General features: G+C 37.1%; 1 protein-coding gene across 1 annotated transcript in view; it reads right to left on the bottom strand.

Annotated features, from left to right (window-relative positions):
• Positions 1–17,765: 17,765 nt before the first annotated feature.
• The window catches only part of slc6a11b (solute carrier family 6 member 11b), a 44,015-nt gene continuing 41,016 nt past the window's right edge, over positions 17,766–20,764 (bottom strand). The window contains exon 14 of the mRNA XM_036559528.1: positions 17,766–19,376. Within this exon, the coding sequence (XP_036415421.1) occupies positions 19,227–19,376 (150 nt within the window). The 3' untranslated portion in view covers positions 17,766–19,226. The remainder of the gene's footprint in view (positions 19,377–20,764) is intronic.

Raw genomic sequence — 20,764 nt, 5'->3', positions numbered from 1 at the left:
TCATTCTGAATTATACCTACTGCACTTTCATTTCCATTGGAGACATTTGATATAGATGTTGTGTCTGCCACTCATGGGGCCTGGATGTACAGCTTAAGACTTTGTGACAACTGCTTCTCAGAAAACCTCGAAATACAAGACACCCACAGCAAAGATAGTGAGGTTCCTCAGGGTTCACCCTTTGGGCTGTCCTCGAATTCCACAAGGACCTTTTTCTGTGCTTACTCCGAGCCAAAGTCTGAAGCTGATGACATAGGCCTGTCTTCTGTGCTAGCTGTCCACATTCACAGCTTTGTTGCTCTTGGCTAGCTGTTCTTCTGAGACACTTCACTCTCAGAGAAACCAAGTTTTTCAATTACATGTATCATCTGTCAACATGAATTAGTATAAAACTGTATTTTTTTTTTTCAACAATTTGGTGGGTGCAAATCTCTGACCTTCGATTATACGTTTTAAGAAAGCAATTCAGTGTATTATAAAGTCTTAAATTTCACAGTATTATTAACTATTATTAGTCACTACTTATATTGCACTTGAATTTAGATAATAAAAACAAAACACCACACTTTACAAGAGTTTTACATTTGAAAATGAATTTTACTTATTTATTCTGTTTACTAGAATGAACTGGAATCATTTCCAATATTCCAAAATGAATCCGTTCAATGCACTGATGCATTTTTCAACCATAAATCATGTAAAGGTTAACCTAAGCAGGAATACAGCACAGACAAATATCTAATGTAGTTGATAACAAATTCACTTAGAAACCCGAAACAGTTAATATATTTTCCTGAATTAAGCCAAAATTAATCAAACACCCATTTCCCAAAACTTAATGGGATGCCAAAAGCTTTTCAGAGATGCTTTCTGAAGTGCATTAATTGCGTATGGTCTGCTTCCGTTACATTATCCTCTTATTCCTCTGGGATGGAATATGCAAGAGATTAATAACATTTCACACTTGAGCAGGAGAGAGTGTCAGTGGAGGAGTGAAGCCCTTCAAGATTAGAGCGTACACACGCCACATGCTGCAGGGATTTGGATAAACGAACATCAGGTACTTTAAAACAGAAACTTCCATTTGCTTACAGAGAGGGAAAAAAGAGCTATGCCTATACATTTTCTTCTCACAACGTACCAAAAGCTGCTTTAAAAATAAAATATCTTTAGAAATTGATACATATATACATGCTAAGACCTACAGCAGAATTTCTGCAACACAGTCTGCATTGTACACAAGGAAAGCTAACTATTATACAGCTTATCTATTCAGTTTTGTGTGCGTTTGTGTGTAGATTTGCTAATGCTGATCCAGGACCATGATCTTCATGTCGACCCTGGATAGATTTACTAATGTTGATCCAGGACCATGATCTTCATGTCGGTGATCCAGAACCTTCATCATCATGTTGACCCTAGATAGATGTTCTAATGTTGATCTAGGACCATAATCTTTATATTGATCCTGGATAAATGTACTAACGTTTGATCTGAGACCATCATCTTTATATCGATCCTGGATTAATTTACTAATGTTATCTTCTCATTATCTTCACATTGACCCTAGATAGATTTACTAAAGTTGATCCAGGACCATCATCTTCATATTGATCCCAAATAATTTTACTTACATTGATCCCAGACCATCATCTTCATGTTGATTCTACATAGATATACTAATGTTGATCCAGAACCATCATCTTCATTTTGACCCTGGATAGATGTACTAATGTTGATCCCAGACCATCAACTTCCTGTTGATTATCCTGGATGGACACTGAATATGGCAACGATGAATCATCAATGACAAATGTATCCAGGATAAACATTATAATGATGGTTGTTGGTCATAATCTGCAGACCACTCAAGGAGGGACTACTGTGATAGCTAAGTTTGCTTAGATCATTAACAGGCCTCATTTAAATGAATCATTAAAAAGGTGCAGCCTTAATTTATGCAATGAATAAAGGACTGACACTGAAATGAGATGAACAACTCAAAGAAAAAAGAAATTAAGATGTTCTTTTCAGTGATGGCCTTTATAAGAACCATTCTGGTAAAGGCCTATGATTGTCTGTCTTTCTGTCTGTCTGTCTGTCTGTCTGTCTGTAAGTAGCAGTCTGTATGTATTTTGTATGTATTTTCTTGTCACATTCTTATTGTTAGTATCCTCTCTGGCATGTGGTCATATTTTGAAGGTCATAGGAGGCCGTATGTATCTTTTCATTTTGGATAAAGGAAGAATAAATGAATAAAATCTGGCTTTTTTCTTTCTTGAACTTGAATCTATGCAGGATATTCAAGATGTTCTCTCCCTGTCAGCATCAGCGAGCATATCCTCTCTCGTCTTTCTGCTTCCTTTTTTTTTTCTTTCCAGCCCATTTTGTCTCAGACGTTCCGGATTATGCACCGGATCCCTCTAATCGGAGGCGCATAATTCTCTCGTTTTGCGTCTGAAGCCACGTGTCTGCAGTCTGCCGCTGCTGTTTGGGCTCTTATCGCATATGACAGCGCGGCCCCCGGAGAGAAAGGCCATTATCATACAGGCCGGACTGTGATGTGTCTATCGGCCAGCCGAACTGACACCTCACACACAGGTCTCGCTTCAGTTTTTAGAGGATTGGATGCATGTGTGGTGGGCAGTGGGGGGGGGGTGAGAGAGAGAGAGAGAGAGAGAGAGAGAGAGAGAGAGAGAAGCAGACAGTGAGAGAAGGAGTCGTCATAGGTCAAGAGTAAATCAAAAGAAATTACACAGCTGCCAAAGCCCTGTTACCTCAACAACACCAAGGTAAATATGTTACACGCCCCTCCCCCTCCTCTAGATCCACATACGGCTAAAAGTAATGAGAATTTGCATTTTGTTTTCTAGAAACACATTCAGCAAGACCAGAGCAAAGAGACTGCAGAGTGTGCATTTGTCCACAAAACATCTACTTTGTGCTTTATAACAAATCAACGTGCCAAAAACAGTTTATTGGTGCTATACAAAGGTAGAATCAATTTGGGCTCAATGGATGGTTCTTAAAAGAACCATTTTTGTAAATGAGATGTGTGAGTGTGAAGAACCTTTTTCAAAACTCTTGATTTTGGAAGAAACGTTTCAAGAGTCAGTATTTACAAACATTTGGAGAAGAGATGTAAATTATTTACAGCCAGGGTTGTGAAAAATGCTTTGAAAAAGTAGTAATGGATTACTGTGATTAATAACTGACCACAATGATTTATCAGTCTACTCAGGCTTTAGCAGAGCTCAGTAACACTGAGATGAATAACTGAGTATCATATTGATTTATCAGTCTACTCAGGCTTTAGCAGAGCTCAGTAACACTGAGATTAATAACTGAGCATCACATTGATTTATCAGTCTACTCAGGCTTTAGAAGGCACTTAAGTATTTGTAAAGAAGCTGTTAACTTAGGTTCTCTTTAGAAATCATAACATGTAGCAAAAACATGCAGTGCACTGATACTAAAATAGTTAATGAATAAATATTGATGGTGTACCTTTTAGAAAATTGAATGATTTTGTTTTATCTAGTGAGTAAATATTCTAAATTTGTTCTCCAAAAATTGTAAAAAGTAACTGTATTCTGATTTCTGTCTTTTTAAAATGTAACTTGGACTGAATACAGATTGTTGATGTCTGTATTATGAATACATATTCCCAATACATGTGTTCCATTACATCCAAACCCTGTCAATAGCTTAACCTTTAACTAACAAATAACCAATTTTTTGACCAATGCTAAAAAAAAGTTTTTAAAAAAATCCATAAAACAACAGTTCCTATTTCAATAGTTTATCATTCAAGTTGAAAGATGTTTTTGGAGTGTACACACGAGGGCAATGGTTCTTGTAGCCAGGCCTACTAAAAAATGAGGTGTGAACATCAAAATAGTGGCATTCGAGAGCACAACTACAATGATGTACGACCTCATTTCCAAAAAAGTTGGGACACAAAATAAAATGGAATGCAATGATGTGCAAATCATGTAAACCCTATATTTAAATGAAAATACTACAAAGACAACAGATCAAATGTTGAAACTGAGAAATTTTATTGTTTTTGAAAAACGTATGCCCATTTTGAATTTGATGCCAACAAAACGTTTCAAAAATGTTGGGACGGGGGCATGTTTACCACTGTGTTTCATCACCTCTTCTTTTAACAACACTCTGTAAGTGTTTAGGAACTGAGGAGATGAATTGCTATAGTTTTGAAAGTGAAATGTTTTGCATGCAGTGATTTCCACTACAGAATCATGTCTGTTTTTAATGCAGTGCCTCCTAAGGGCCCAAAGATCATGGCCAACAAATACTGGTTTTTGGCTTTGTCCCTTGCATACAGTGATTTCTCCAGAATCTCTGAATCTTTTAATGATATTATGTACTGTAAATTAATGAAAAGTAAAAGTTCTTTGCTGTTTTATTCTTAAATTGTTGCACTATTTGCCTGTGCAGTCTTTCACAGAGTGGTGAACCCCTCCCCATCTTTACTTCTGAGAGACTCAGCCTCTGGGATGCTTTTTAATATCCAGTCATGTTAATGACCTGTTGTCTATTAACCACTGGGTGTTTTTTTTAGTATTACACAACTTTACCAGTGTTTTGTTGCCCCCGTCCCAATTTTTTGGAACATGTTGTTGGCATCAAATTCAAACTGGGTATATATCTTTCAAAAAACAATAAACTTTCTCAGTTTCAACATTTGATATGTTGTTTTTGTACTATTTTGAATGAAATATAGGGTTTAAAAGATATCCACATCATTGCATTTTGGTTTTATTTACATATTGCACAGTGTCCCAACTTTTTTGGAAATGAGGTTGTACCATATCGAAAGGAAACATGTGCAAGGGATAGGACAGACAAGTATTTAGTGCATGTTCTCTGACAGAACATGTGATTCTCAAAGCTGTGAAGAAATCACACATGGGTGTGAACATTTATAGAGAAGGATGTGGTACACTGAGCCACAGCTGCCCCGGTCATGGTGTTTATGTTCGTTTTTGCTTGGGCAAGTAATGAATGATAAACATACACTCTTAAGAAAAAAGGTTCTTCAAGGGTTCTTTAGTAAAGAAGATGGTTCTACAAAGAACCTTTTTGAAAAGGACCCAAAAGGGATATCAAGCTTGTAAAAATAGAAGAACCCTTTTTGGTGCTATACAATACTCTTTCCAAAAAGGTTCTATATAGAACCATCTACAGCACATTCTCCATCAATCTGAAGAACCACTTCATGATGCAAAGTACCATTCAATCATGCAAAGGGTTCTTTGAGAGTTCATGGTTCTTTATAGAATCATTTTCTTCACTAAAGAACCCTTCAATAACCTTTTTAAGTGTACACCTTTAGAAATTCAGAATCTAGAACTTTCAGTATCTGATCAATCTGTAATACAGAGATTTCAGTTTCAGTTTTTGGGGTTCATAATCATAAATGCATTGTTGCTTATATCTCCATTTTTGTCTTTTTAATTTTTTTGTGCAGAATTTGAGAGGTCCAGTTAGTCGTGCCTTGTGTTACAATTTTGGATTAGTCCAATAAAAATGGTCCAAAATTACAGGAAAAACATCTTGGACATACAAAAAATGATGCACTCATGAATGTGTATAGTGTTTTACAATGGCATTAAACATACTCAGCTTGAGTTTAGGCTTGCAGTTTCATGATTAATTGCCAACTAATGTTGGTCAGTTGTAAAAGAAATTGCCAATATTTGCGTCCCTAGTTTGGACAGATATCCAAGCCCAGATATGTTGGTCTTTTTTGTTGAACTTGAACTACATATCCTATAAATATACTTTCATGCGCATACAACTAACATCAAATACATATGGTATAATAGTATAATTTATCAATAGAATAAAGGACCTGAAGCGGATTAACGTCATTCCCACATGGCACACGACTCTAGATTGGATTTCTTTGTTTTCTGCTTTTCAGTGTGACCTCCATACTTCACCATCGATCAGCTGATTATTACCCCGAGGAGAATCCATTCTGAATAGAGCAGAATCAATGTGACTCTTCATCTAGCAGCAGAAACACCATTTAACCGGTTATTATTATTGGATAAACTCATAGTAAACAAGAGAATTGGATAAGCTTTATGAGAGAAGAGGAATGATGTGATATAAGTGGTCATTCATGGTCATAGTTAGCAGTATGTTTGGTGGCTATGTCTAATAGACAGGCTTCTGTCAGGTACACTGTTGTGCAGACCATAAAGTATAATACACATCTGAAACACAATATCGATGTTATTGATGTGTCCAGAATAGCAGCTGTCCAGCTGGGTCTTTCAGTCTTTGCACAGAACCTCAGTTAAGGTGGGAACAGAAAGACCACACAGTTTATATTCCTTCATTTTCAGATAAGCAGAATAGTCTATGATGTCACAGGTTTTCATTTCTTTGCCATACATAAAGTTCAACAGTTCCACTTCATCTGTAACAGTGGATACATCACCACAGTTGTCACATGTATTATTAATGTGTAACTACACAGTTATTACATGCTACAAGGAAGCACAAGTTTTTTCAACGTGTATGCGCCTCGTCTTTCCTGTATGCACAGAATGTTTCTTCTCATTGTGGTTTGTCGTTGCTGCAAATTTTTTTTAGCTGCAATCATGTTCAATCTCAAAGTATGTTACTATCACCAAGTCTATCTTCAAAAGTAATTGTGCCATCTCTTTGAAGTCTCCGCTTTTCATTTGCTAAAAATAGGCCAACTCGGAGATTTATTCATTAGACTGAATGAGGAAAAATTTCTATGGGTTGAATAACGTGCCTGGAGGTCTCGTGCTTTTGACCTATGAATGAAGTACTTGCTGTACAGACATGAGGAGGTCAGTGACTGAAACAAGTCTGGCTGGTACAATGGGTTTCTTTTGAGCTAACCTATCCATGCTCCGCCCACAAATATATTCTTACATAGCAACTGTTGACAAGCTTACATAGCAAGCTGTTGACAAGAAGGATCTCATTCAACACAATGAGTTTTGTCAAAATACCTAAAGATCAACTGACTCTAAATGTAGGTATTGTGATATAAACTGAGTCTGTTCTACAGTTTCTCATTAGGTTTAATGAATAACTGGCTCTTAATGTAGGTATTGTGATATAAACAGAGTCTGTTCTACAGTTTCTCATTAGGTTGAATGAATAACTGGCTCTAAATGTAGGTATTGTGATATAAACAGAGTCTGTTCTACAGTTTCTCATTAGGTTGAATGAATAACTGGCTATAAATGTAGGTTTTTGGGTGGATCATGGATAGGTTCATAGTTTTGGCCTGTGATTCAAGGATTAGTGGATGGCATTTGTTTTATGCTCTATTAATAGTGTTAATAGAAAATCTGTAACATCCTCTATAACACAACTATCAAACAGAAATAAATACAACTGTCTAAACATTGAAAGGTTATTTCTTCTTTAGTTGTGCTTTTTTTCTGTCTGTATCTGGGAAAATGTATTCATTTCTCATTCTCAGTCTCTGATAAGTAAAAAGGAGTGCCTTCAAGCCCATACAATTTCATACCAAATGCACATGTCCAAGGTCCCTCTTCTATTTACTTTGCAATTCTTGTAGCATTTATATAGGAAATTGAGTCTTTTTTCGTCTTCTTTCTTGCATTGTTCAGTTTCTATAGAAACCAGAGCTCGCAAATCTGTTCTTTGTAAGTGGACGGTTGCCAGACACCTTGTGCAAGGACAAGACAACCTAATGATGCTGTCGGAATACAAGACATTATGCTTAACAAGCCAAATGTATAAGAAGAACAAGAGAGGTTCAGTTCAGCCCTGAAGTCCAAACAAAAAGATCCGAGTGATTTTGTTTTGTCTGAGACTGATTGGGACAGAAGATAAACAGCTCAGGAGTCTAAATTTAACCAAGGTGTTTTTTCAGGCTCAACTGCTTATTGTTATTATTACTAGTATTATTATTATTCTTTCCATCAGCCTTTCCTACCTGTGTTGCGTCTCCTTGAAGTTTCTGTGACAATACTGCATATTGCCTTTTCCCAAATAACAGTGTGAGATAGCGCTGCTTTGAAATTCATTTATAATACCAGGGGTTCAAAGGCCTTTAATGTAAAACGAAATACTTAAGATGACACTGAAAAAAATGCCTTCATGCCTTTGATGTCACCACTCCAGGCTTTAACAGCTTGCTAGTGAACTAACTGTGTAATATCACGTTGATTTTGTGTGTTTGCTGCCTCCTGCTGGCTAAGGATATATGAGTTAGTCATCACTGTTCTCCCATATATCTAGACCAGTTTTGACTGAAGGCTGAATTTATATTTCTGACAATTTAATTATACATGAATTCCATCAGCTCAGAGGACATAAGGTGTGTATTTTTAGCCCTGAAATCACAATTAGCCCTATAATTATAATGCTTTATGTAACACTTAGGAGGGTACAGCACAGTGAAACATTATTTAGCATAGCCCATAGGTAACTGAACAGAAATTATGTTTTGTTAAATGAAAAATGACTATGAGTGCAGCTTTAAAAAAAAAAAGCAGTTCGACAAAAAATCAAGTGTACCCAATTTTCCACTTACCTAAAATGTAGGCAAAGAGCTAAGACATGTTTGGAGTTCAAATTTTGCTTCTTTACTAGCTGCAAGGCTAATTGTTGCTAACAAATACTAGAACTCAATAGTCACCCATGTAGCTCAAGTGGTTTCTGTAAAAACAGACCCCCAAAACTCCTCTCAATCTGCTCAAAAGGCATCCAGGTCTTGTCTATGCTGTTTAGAGCACAGTATGACTTAATGCGAGCTATAAAAATGAACATAGATTTTGAGGGACATATTTGGTGAACCTCATTGAAAGTCTGTTATTTTATATAGTCCCCAAATTTCAGTGGTTTGTAAGTAATTAGAAAGTCAGCTATATGTTGTTATGAGTTCTTGTGTGAGTATGATAACAAAAAGTGCTAACATCTGGAGTCGGCTGCTGTACAAGATGCAGCCAGATGGTAAGGCCTAACAGAAAGGCCAGCTTACAGTTAGCTAAAAAAACAAATTTTAAAAGCCTGCAGACTTAAGACTTTTGTCTTAGGGCCAGATGAGATGAGGATATACCTGTACTGCAGTGATGGAAAGAGTAAAAGAAGGACAAAGTGGAGATGATGATCCACAGCATGAAACATGGTGGCGTGGATATGCCAGTGGGAATAATTCACTTGCCAATATTAATGATGTGACTATTGATTGACAAATCCTGAAGTGTACAGAAAGATTTTACCTACTCAGACCCAACCAAATAGATCAAAATTCAATTGTATGTTATTTCTCCTTGCATCAGGAAAGTGACCCAAAATATACTGCTAATAGACTAAAAGTGCAAAGTTATTTACAGGCCAACTCAAATCAACCAACCTGAACCTCTCAGAGAATATATTTGGATCAGTGAAGACTGAAAATGGCTGCCTTACAGGCCTGGCTACTCTGGGCTAGTCAGTGCCTGGTGTTGTGTACTGGCCATAAACATGCGATTTTCAAGCCAGTTCCCATGTAAAACTAATCCATTTCAAACAGGACTATATTCATCATTTATTTTTAAATAAAATGTACTTGAGTACAAAGCAACAAAAGCTGCATCACTGTCTGGTTAGCACAGTGCTGACCTTATCAGTCTTGTAGTACTGGCCAGAAAAATCTACACATTTGGCAGATATTTCTAACTGAGGGAAGAGACTGGAGTGCTGATTCACATCCTCCCCTTCAGCTGCTTAAGCACTTCATCCGCAGCAGGGCTTTCTTTCATCTTCTCTTTTTTCTTTTTCTTTGTGGAGGAAAAAAGCAGACCTCATTTCTGAGGTGAGGTGAAGTCTCACTCTGTCAAGCGTGTGCAGTCTTAGCTGGTTTACTGAGTCATATGGATAAATCAAAGTCAGCTGATAAAGATCACTTACTGAATTTTAAAAAGCACTGTGTCAATCTGGGTTATCTGCTGTATGGAAGTTCATTCTGACAGATAGAGAAATATTTACCTCTGAATTGTCTTTTTTCTCCTATGTTTCTGGCAACAGTACGTCAACAATATGACTTAGTATATTGTAGTAATTTTTTACTTTCAAAAATTAGAATCTGTTCTCAAAAGTGTCTGATTTTCTCAAAACTGTAACTTTTTATTTTTGATTTCTCAAATTAATATGCATTATGTTGAAATAATGGCTTATTTTTCAAATATTTTGATGTATTTCAAAATAATGTCTTATTTTCAAAATATTTTGTACTGACTTTCTTGAAATGTAATAAGTCACTATTGTAAGGTAGTAAAGTATTGTTCTGAGCTATTAACTATTTCAACATTGTCCAAATAATGATTTAGTATTTCAGAACAATGACCGTCAAAATTTTGACTAAGTATCTCATAATGATGACTTACAACATGAAAATCTGACTTAGTATCTCAAAAAAAAAAGAATTACTGTCCAAATAATGACTTACTATGTAAAATGTTTGACTATGTATTTCAAAATAATGACTGTCAGCATTTATCTAGTATCTTAAAATAAGGAAGTCATTATTTAGTCATTATTTTGAGATACTAGGTAAAAATGTTGACAGTCATTGTTTTGAAATACTCAAACTTTTTACATAGCAAGTTGTTATTTCAACATAGTAATTCATTATTTTGAGATATGAAGTCAGATTTTCACATTGCGAGTATTCATTATAAGATACCAAGTTAAAATTTTGACAGTCATTATTTTGAAATACTAAATCATTATTTTGAGAAACGAAGTCAAAATTATGACATAGTAAGTCGTGGTTTTGAAACACCAAGTCAACATTTTGCTATTCTGCTTCTAGAAACATCTGAGGGAAATTAATTCCTCCTCTACATGAGGGGTGAGGGGGTGAGCCTCCATAATGCAGAGGCTGAAAAAAAGGCATTCTCAATTATAATTTCTAATTAAATTTCTAATTAAAAAAATTATATATAATTTGTTTTTCAGAGTACAGAAGAACCAAACAGGTATTGGATTGGGGGGTTTCCTTAAAGAGAAGTCATATGTCCTTGGTCTGCATCTGCCTCAGCCATGCCTATAATGATGCCAATCATTTTCAATACCCTCACTGGAACCCCTGTCCAGAAATAGCAACTTCATGGTCAATTTTCAGGGAACATTCATGTCCCTCCCTCTGCTTTCTCTACACCCCCCCACTAACCTCCCTGCTTCTCCATTTCTCTCTGTCTGTCTCCTTCGCCTTCCCTCTTTCACTGTCCTGGTTTCCTCCTCCTCGTGCACTCCACCCTCCCTCTCTCTATCTTTTCCTCTCTCCCTACTTGCCGGTCTTCACTTGGCTGAAGGGCATTTGTACTGTGACGCAATGTGCAGCAGCAAGGCTGGCTTGACAACGCGCTGGCCCTTCCACTCCCTTGGCCTCCTTCTGTTCTCTGTTAGCTGTCATTTGCATTCCATTAGAGTTCACTCACTTTGCCTTCGCTGCCAGAGCCTCATCACTCCCATTATGCAGCAGAATTATTTCATACGCCTCTGCATATGCCGGCTATAGCGAATACCCAGCACTTCCAAATCATGCGCACATTTCCAGAGGAGAAAGGGGTGGAAATGCTCTGATTAGCGATTATTTATGACCGGAGGCTGGATGTACTACTTTTGACATCGAATGTCCTTGATGAACTGCGCTATATTTTTGTGTTCCCCATTTAGATGCTCAGGTCAGATCGAGACGAGATGGAATGTTTGCAAAATGGTAAAAGTGTGGAAAGAGAAAAAAGATGAGCTTAACCCCTTAAAACCCCAGGATTGTTACATACTAAGGCTTATTATTCATTAAATACAGGGACTTCAATGCAAACTAAAGGACCTATTCTGGTAACACTTTACTTGTATTCTAATATTTTATACTAATGCTGTTTGCTATCCGGTGTGGACCAGAGGAGGATGGGTTCCCCTTTTAAGTCTTGGTTCCTCTCAAGGTTTCTTCCTCTTGCTCTTAGGGAGGTTTTTCTTGCCACTGTCGCCATTGGCGACGCTCATGGGGGCTTGGACTCTTGGAGATTTTTCTGTACAGCTGCTTTGTGACAACACCTGTTGTAAAAAGCGCTATATAAATAAACTTTGACTTGACTTTAAGGGTGTCTATATAACACATTCATAACATCTTACAGGAACACTTCATAACATTCATGAATGTTTAATTCAACATTCATAAAGCATACGTTTTACATGATATCAATATGGATTACTATGTCCTTTAACTGAGAGGCATTTTTCAAAATAATCGTCCTCATTTTTTATTTTGAAAAACCATATTATTTTCACTGAAATGCCTCATTTCTGGACAGCCAAAATAAAAATATCTTTGCTCTACCGCTTTGGTCAGTGCTTTGACATCTATACTGTCAGATTCTTTTGAATTATGTGTTTCTTCCTAAGCATTTGTATTTTGCACTTTGTTTTGCTTTTACCTCAAAAGTGATGGACGCTAACCAGACTGAAATGTAAATGCTTAATGTTATGTAGATCTTTAAATTGCACTGCAAGCGCAATGAGGACTTTTATTTTGAAAAATGTATCTCAGTAAAATGACCCAGTAGACCATATGAACATCATGTAAAACATGTATACTTTATAAATGTTGAGTAAATATTCATGAAAATGTTATGAAAGGTTTATGTGAGATGTTATGAATGTGTTATATAGACACGCTTCGAGTAAAGTGTTATAAAAGTGTGTAATAAAACTTTGGCTTGGTAAGAGGTTAAAAAAATAAATAAAAACCCTGACAACCCTTGACATTCAGCTAAAAATATCCAAAATAAAATCTAGGTTGTTGTCATCTTTAGGCAACACATTGGGCAAAGGCTTTTGGTTGCAGTCGTCTTTGAGTTACACAGGGTACCAATATCAGATCTATCCTGAAGCGGTGCCTATCCACGTTTGAATCTGAGTAAGCTGATGAACCATGCGCCTGACTCCAGGCAGGAGACGATCACAGCTTGACTTCACACGTCACATGCTGGAAAAAAACCAAAGGCCTGAAGTGCACATAAAAGCAATCAGGATATGAGAAAATCTGCCACTGACTCAAACATACACATAAAACACTGTTTTTGTAAATGCAAATAGTCCTAGCCGAAAAAAAAAGACTTCTGTAGTGACGCAGAACTGTAGATCAGTGATCATAACACCTATAGAAGCTCGTCATCACAACTGACATAAACCTAGATGTACACTTGTTAAAGCTTACTCCAATTAGCATTGTCTGTCATAAATGCTGCCTTTGTCAACGTTAATGTCAAGCTGACAACACTGATTTTTCTGACATTTGGTTGTCATGACACTTTTTTGGGTGAAATGACAAAGCATATGCATATTGTGTCATAATGTGATGTAATTTGTTGCAATAAATATTAACATTTTGTCCACAGCTGGCTTTGTATATGTTATACATGTTATAAATGTTTATGTAACTTTGTCAGTTGTCATAAAGGGCTTGTATAGGTGTTATGTAGCCTTATAAATGCTGCCTTACAGTAAATCGTGACCAAATTTTCCAGTGTTTTGTAGTTTCCTATCTTAAAACTTGCTATACCTTTCTATCATTTCAAAGCAATGCCTTTTGGACTTAAACATGCCCCTACAAACTGAAGTACCTGGATAACAGATACTTTAGTTTCTGGAAAACAATGCAAAAAGATGCAAAGGAAGAATGAGTGTTTGCATGTTCCTTTTGTTTTAATTACAGCTGTCGGATCATTTGACTAGCTATCTAACAATGTGCCTTCAAGACAAACTAAGGGCAATACTCAACATGAGAAAACTGAGAATGTCACCTGTAGAAGTCTGTTTTGGATCATTATTTTATGTATTGTAAGGTAAATATTTCCATCTTCAGTTTTCTGTAGATCCAGGTATCCAACATGGTTGTTGTCCTTGAAATATGTAGGGGCCACAGCTTACTAGATGTCTACAGAAGCTTGTCATTTGTTGTGATGAATTATGTCACACTAACACTTTCCATCACTCTTATTATGTTGTATCATATGCAACTTGAGTGCTCATAAATGTTAATAAATATAATAATAATAATAATAATAATAATAACAATAATAATAATAATAAAGTCCATTTGTATCCAAATAATCAACGTTGGTCTTTAATCTTTGTCTTTTCGTTAGCTACTGGCTAGGATGTTGTCTGCATTGCTATGGTGACCTGCAATCTGCACGCTGATCTTCAGGGTTAAAGGGTGACTTAGCAGTTATACATTAACTCCAGTGTTTAAGACCATTTATTGTTAAAACTGTATTAAAATGATTAGCAGAGCTTTATTTTACTGCAAAGGAGGAGTATAATTATATAAAGGAGCCAAAACAAGAGCCTCCGGGGCCTCATGTTGCCGACCACTGGGCCAGGTCCTGATGGTCATATGTTTTCCACTTTTTGGTAACACTTTACTGTAGGGTGCTGTTCGTAAGGCTACATGACACCCCCATAAACTTGTCATGACAACTGACATAACCCTACATAAATGTTTATAAATACTTATTCCAATAGGCGTCATTCACTATAAAGGTTACGTTTGCCAATTTTGATCAAAGTTAGCTAAAGTAGCCTTTATGACAGATGACACCTATTGGAATAAGCATTTATAAAGAGTTATGTAGGTGTTATGTCAGTTGTCATTACAAGCTTATGTAGATGTCATGTATTCTTATGAATAGCACCCTACAGTAATGTGTTACCCACTTTTTAATGTTCCAAGATATATTCATAACTTTTGAGATCTTTTTTACATTTTTACAATCTCTGCTTTAACTCTTACAACCATGTACCAAATGTATTCTGAAAGATCATTTTTCGCATAGTTTACCTTGAAATGCACCACCAAACAAAGGAGCAGCTGAACTTAAGCTGAGCTAATTAAAGTAACTACAGCTTCAGATTAAGGCCAATTCTCTCACTTCACAGTGTTGACAAGCATCCTGGACTTGAGGAATGACAAAAATATGAACAATCATAAAACCAGAGGAACTCTTCAATCATACTAAACATTTACATCACTGGGAGATCAACTACAGGGGAATGCTTCATTTTCACTCTGTGGTCATGGTTTATGTATCAACTGTATTAACAAAAGCTCCTTGGTTGTCATTGTGCATGGCAGAAGGTGGTAATCCCCTAAAGCAGGGGTGCCCATCTCTGGTCCTGGAAACTAAACAACCTCAGACAGTGCTAATGTTAAGGTACTCCTGAAATGGATCAGTTCTGATAGATTTGGGTTGAAACCAAACTCCAGGACCAGAGTTGCGCCTCCTTGCCCTAGAACCATTAATTTTGTTGATAATCCAGGACCAGTTGTGGAGGTACTGTTGAACCATATATCAGCTTCACAGTTCACTTATAACCTCTGACTGAAAACTGCAACCTCAATGTCCTGAAACAGTTTCATCTTCAAAGACCACAACAGAAAACTTTTAACACAGTGATGCAGGAGTGGAGCAGAACAATGAGAGCCTTATCATCATTACAACATATAATGGTAGCAGTATTAACACAGATAACTGTTACCTAAGTTCCCCTACTTGGTCTTAGGCAAGGGTGCTCATCTTATTCACAAAAGGCTGATGTGCTGCAGGTTTTCATTCAAGTCAAGCAAGAGCACCCCTGACTCCACTTCTATAATCAACTGGTCTCTATCTTAAAAAGAACTGGTCAGGTGTGGTCCTGCTTGGTCAGAATGAAAACAACATGCAGCCTGATAATCCATTAATCCAACTAATAGCTCAATCAGAATAGAATACATCCATGTAAACACATCAATCAGAATAGACTAGTCTGATTGAGGCCATTCAGAATACAATTTCTATCCGATTGAACGAGGTGGGTAATCCCGTAAATAATCCATTAAATAGAAGAATAATATCTGTGTAAATGTCTGTATCCAATTACAGTCCTAATAGGAAAGTTTAAGTATGTTCTGCGCATGTGCGTCGCTTTATAGCGAAAGTTTGTAAAGTCCAACATGGCGTGAGCTGAAACTGGTCTGCAGAGGAGATGAAGTTTAGGTTCTGATCTTTAAAAGACGGCGGTGGGACGGGCATCCAGCTTATGTGTCTCAGAACATGACGCCATGATGCCCTTCTTTAATCAGTACAGGTGAAGTACGTTTTCCTGAGTCCGACATCATTTTAAAGCGATTGAAAACACAAGCACTTCTCACTGCATCAACATCTACATTGTTACTCTATGCATGCACGTCATTTTGGATCATTGGATTACTTGTAGTGTGAATGTAAATGGAGATTTTCATCAGATTGTTGAGTAGAGTGCATATAAACACCTCAGTCTTAATCTGTAATCAGAATGTGTTCAATCGGATTGGCAAAAATCTTTGCATGTAAACACAGTTACAGAGACTCAATTCCTCAAAAGTCATTCATTCTTCGGCATCCACACAAATATGTTAATAAGATTCATTGAACAGCAACAGTAATCTGATTATTGCATCTAGTGCCCAAAAATTCTAATGCTGCTCTCATGGAGCAAATATGAGAACTTCTTAGACCTCTCACTGAGTCCACTTGGTTCAGACACAAGGCCAGTAATTGAACACAGGACCTCTGGATGTGAAGAGTGATGATACTGCTCTGATAAAGAAAATGAGGAGCAAACTTTGAGGCCAAATACTCAAAAGAAGTCACATGTGTCTTGGAAGGGATATGTCATGGTCAGCTCTGCAATGAAAGGACAGGTCATTGAACTGCCTCATCTGTTGATGCAAAGAGTCTGCTTTTCCAGCTGCACCAGACACATCCTTTTGACAGAAACCTGGTCCCCAAAAAGTTTAACATGTTGACATTTTGTACCTTGACTTTTCATGTAAAGCATATTTATGAACACCGTATCTGAGATTTGTTTGGATGTTTTTAATATACACTTACTGGCCACTGTATTAGAAACACTGTTCTAATATGGTGTACTAAATTCTTCATGGCATGGATTTAACAGTTCTGGTCTATGTTGACATTAAATTTGTCAGCTGCAACAAAACTCAGGCCATGCCACTCGAACAATTCTTGATTGTTTTTAATGGTTCCAATGTGTGCCAAGAAAACATTCTCCCGACCATTACACCAAATCCACCAGGCAAAACTGTTGACAAAGAGGCAGGTTTCATGCTGTTTACACCAAATTCTGAGCCTACCATCTGTGTACACAACAGAAATCAAGACTCTTCTACTGTCCAGTTTTGGTGAGCCTGTGCCCACTGTACCTTCAGATTCCTCTTCTTGGCTGACAAAATGGAACATGACGTAGTTGCTGCTATTGTAGCCCATCCACCTCAAGGTTCAAAGCTTTTGTTAATGCTTTTCTGATCACCACTAGGGCTGAACAATATGAGGAAAATATCTATTTGTGATTGTTTTCCAACTTAATATCACAATAGTGTGATTATTTTTCATAAACTGAGATTCAGGCTTGGTTTTTTGACCAAGAAGACCAGAACATAAAGCTTTTGATTTTATGCACTGCATTGCTGCCAAAGGATTGGATGAACTAGATAACTACACAACTGTGCAGGTGTACAGGCGTTTGTAATCAAGTGTTCTGTGAGTTGTGGACTAGCATGAATGATTAAGCTTAGAACTTAAAACACAACTGTACTGCAACACTGCAGCGTAATATAGAATAATTCGGAATAGTCTAGAGAAAAATTCCTAACGTTAAGATCACTGAAGGGCTGAAACAGAAGAGTTTCTTTTTAACTTTTATTTTTAAAAATGAGTAAGCAGATCATTCTTATGTCCTGTGAATACCAAAATCTGTGTAAACAGCACATATTTGCATTATGTCTCTAAATCTTAATATGAACACAATGTTGAACGACATATCAAAAGTCTTCCGAGAAACACTTTCGACAATGTCATGATAAAAACAGACCATACCAAAAATCACATGCATGTGCACAGGGTTCACAGTGGATTCAAGATAACTGGATAAAAGTACTTCTACAGTGTTGAAATAGCTGGGTCCCATCCCGAGAATCTCGACAGAACTCTCTCTTCACTTCTCCTTAATCAACACTTGGTTTACTCTTGGCTTAATGATGTCAATACACTATCTACACCTACCGTTATTTAATTAGAAATCTATTTCCTATGTTTCCAGTCTAAATCCTACTACTTAGGCATCAACAACAAAATCTCCCCTTCGAATATCTCAAAACTGCTGGTACTGCTTTTGTATAATAGCTGCTAGTGTGTTAGGCAGTACAACAAAGTATGGGAGGCTTAAACCCTTTCTAATGGATCTCAATTACAACATACTTACCTTCAGTCGTCGGCTATCTTAAGGCCCATTTTCACTTAACATGGTTCCAGCAATGACAAATCAATTAAATCTACATAGCATCCATATTCTGAATGTTTGCTGACCTTTCTTTGCACTTCTTCAGCAACAACCACCCTTGGGCCTCAAGCTTATCAGCGAACTGCCCTTGTAACACTGACAGTGTGAAGTCACCACTACAGTATAACAGTAAAAGGACAAGACATTTACTGACCTAAAGAGTGAGTCAAGATGGCTATCTGGACAACCAGCCAAGATAAAATAGCAAAAGTGAAGAATTGTGTTCAGTCTGTCAGGTTCGATTAAACTCAGTTTAATCACTGTGAAATGGCAGCAAATCTGTGTCATATAAGACAACACCACGGAGAATGGGTTTGTCATGTCATGCTCGTCCTGCGAGGCAATGTCAGCCAAAAGGACAGAGAAATACACCACAGCCAGGGTTAACGTTAAGGTCTGATGACCCTTCACCTCTAAGAATCCTCTACAAACATACCTGCAAAATTTGGAATGGTCCAAAATGGTTCTTCTACACATTAGAAACGTTCCCTACAGAATAATGCCAAGAGACAAAATGTAGAAACATTTTACAGCACATTTCACCTTGGCTTCACTCTAAGTACAGTAATAACTAGTGTCACAAATAGCAACAAATTACAAGATCACCTTTTAACAGTCTAGATTTTGATATAATCTGATACAAAACATTTTAATAATAATGTTAACTTGTGATGGATGTGTTAATCGTTTGTGCAAAAAGGGCAAGACTAAGAATGTGACAATAATTTTCTCTCTCCAAAAATAAAGGCAAGCTTTAAGTTCTTTTCTTTCTTGGTGGTTGTGACTGTGTCTTGGTAGGTACTGGTTTAGAAATGTGTCTCCTTCTCTGTGATGGTGGAGATCTTGCCGTCCGCCCTCATTTTGGCATCAGCGTCGTTGATAGCATATGGACTCTTGGCACCGAGCTGCCCTCTCATCCTCAGATCAGAGCTGGGAGTGGTGAGCTTCTTGATTCTCTGGAATCAGGAACAAATCCCACAGAGAACGTCAGTATTACATCCTATCGAACACTAGAGGGCGCTCCCGAGCTAGTCCAAAATGAATGGGTTAAGATGGAGCATTTGAGCATATTATTAATATTATATATTATTTGATATTTTTAAGCACTTTTGAACTCGAGTTAAGGGAGTTTAAAACAGTGCCTAATGGACATCCATAACATCCTTAATGAGCTGCTCTGCTTGCCAACCAATCAGAACTCAGTAGCAGTAATGTTAGCGTCTTGCTGCCCAAAACCTGTTTGCTGTAGAAAAAAGGAAATATATAGGTAGGTTTTCTTGGATTTTTTAGTGAAATACATCCTTGTACTTTCTAAAATTAAAGGAAAGTTTTGGACAAGTGATTAGAAACTATGTTAACTTTTAGTTTTTAGCCGTTGAGCTCCATTTACTCCCATTCATTGAGGGCTCACTCGCAGGTGCCTTTTACTGTTTTGCAGTCATATTTTGATATAACGGGGCAAATAGAAGTGGCCAGACTCCTCATAAACCAGCTCTGGTATTAGTTCAGAACTTCTTCTCTGGTCAGTCAAACATGACAGGCTACCGAATGAGAAGTGTTGCGCAGCAGCACAGCTACGCTGCATAAGAAGTGCCACAAAAAAGCTCTGATAAACAAGAAACTGAAGTTCATTCTAAACTCTACTTGCATAGATTTATTCTGACTCTGATCAAACTGTCAACATTATGTGAATGTACTGGGTTTGGTATCAGCCAAATAACTTCACAAATTTGCTGTTTCTGAGCTAAAAGATACGAGGTGAAATGGACCACTGAAGTGGTGTCATTCTACAGTTGGCGTCACACTTATATTAGAAACTCTGAGTCTAAGCTGGATTCCTTCGTGGCAAAAATGAATGGGATTTCAGAAATCGCCACTGACTGTGCCCTGTGTTTAACAAAACGGTTCCACACTCGAGATGTTTTCTCCTATGTGCTTAGACCTAGAACTGCTATTATGGAAACATCGCCAACTACAGAATGACGCATGACTTCAGAGGCCTCAATGATGAGGTAGGTGTCTAGTAATGTAAGCTGAGGTGAAAACACACACTTGGCATTTGTCTGTTTATCTTAAAGACTTTAAGCTGGCTGCCTTCATATGTGTACATTTCAAGCCATGTGTCACCTACTATAGATTTGCGATCTGGGTTTAATATAGTACAATAATAGTAAAATGCTGAATGGTATCCTTGCTGCATATGATGTGCAACAGCCTGAAGCATTAAAATTTCTTTTGTGAAGCTTTTCTGTCAATTGTGAGAGTTATTGTTTATCGAATACTGTTTGCATAATGCCTTATTTTGAAATCTGCATATCAAATTTGGCTGAAATGTCTATCAATA

This window comes from Colossoma macropomum, unplaced genomic scaffold, assembly GCF_904425465.1.
Source record: "Colossoma macropomum unplaced genomic scaffold, Colossoma_macropomum, whole genome shotgun sequence".
In the NCBI taxonomy this organism is placed as follows: Eukaryota; Metazoa; Chordata; class Actinopteri; order Characiformes; family Serrasalmidae; genus Colossoma; species Colossoma macropomum.
The sequence above is the reverse complement of the archived record's forward strand: the minus strand, read 5'-3'. Positions and strand labels throughout refer to the sequence as shown.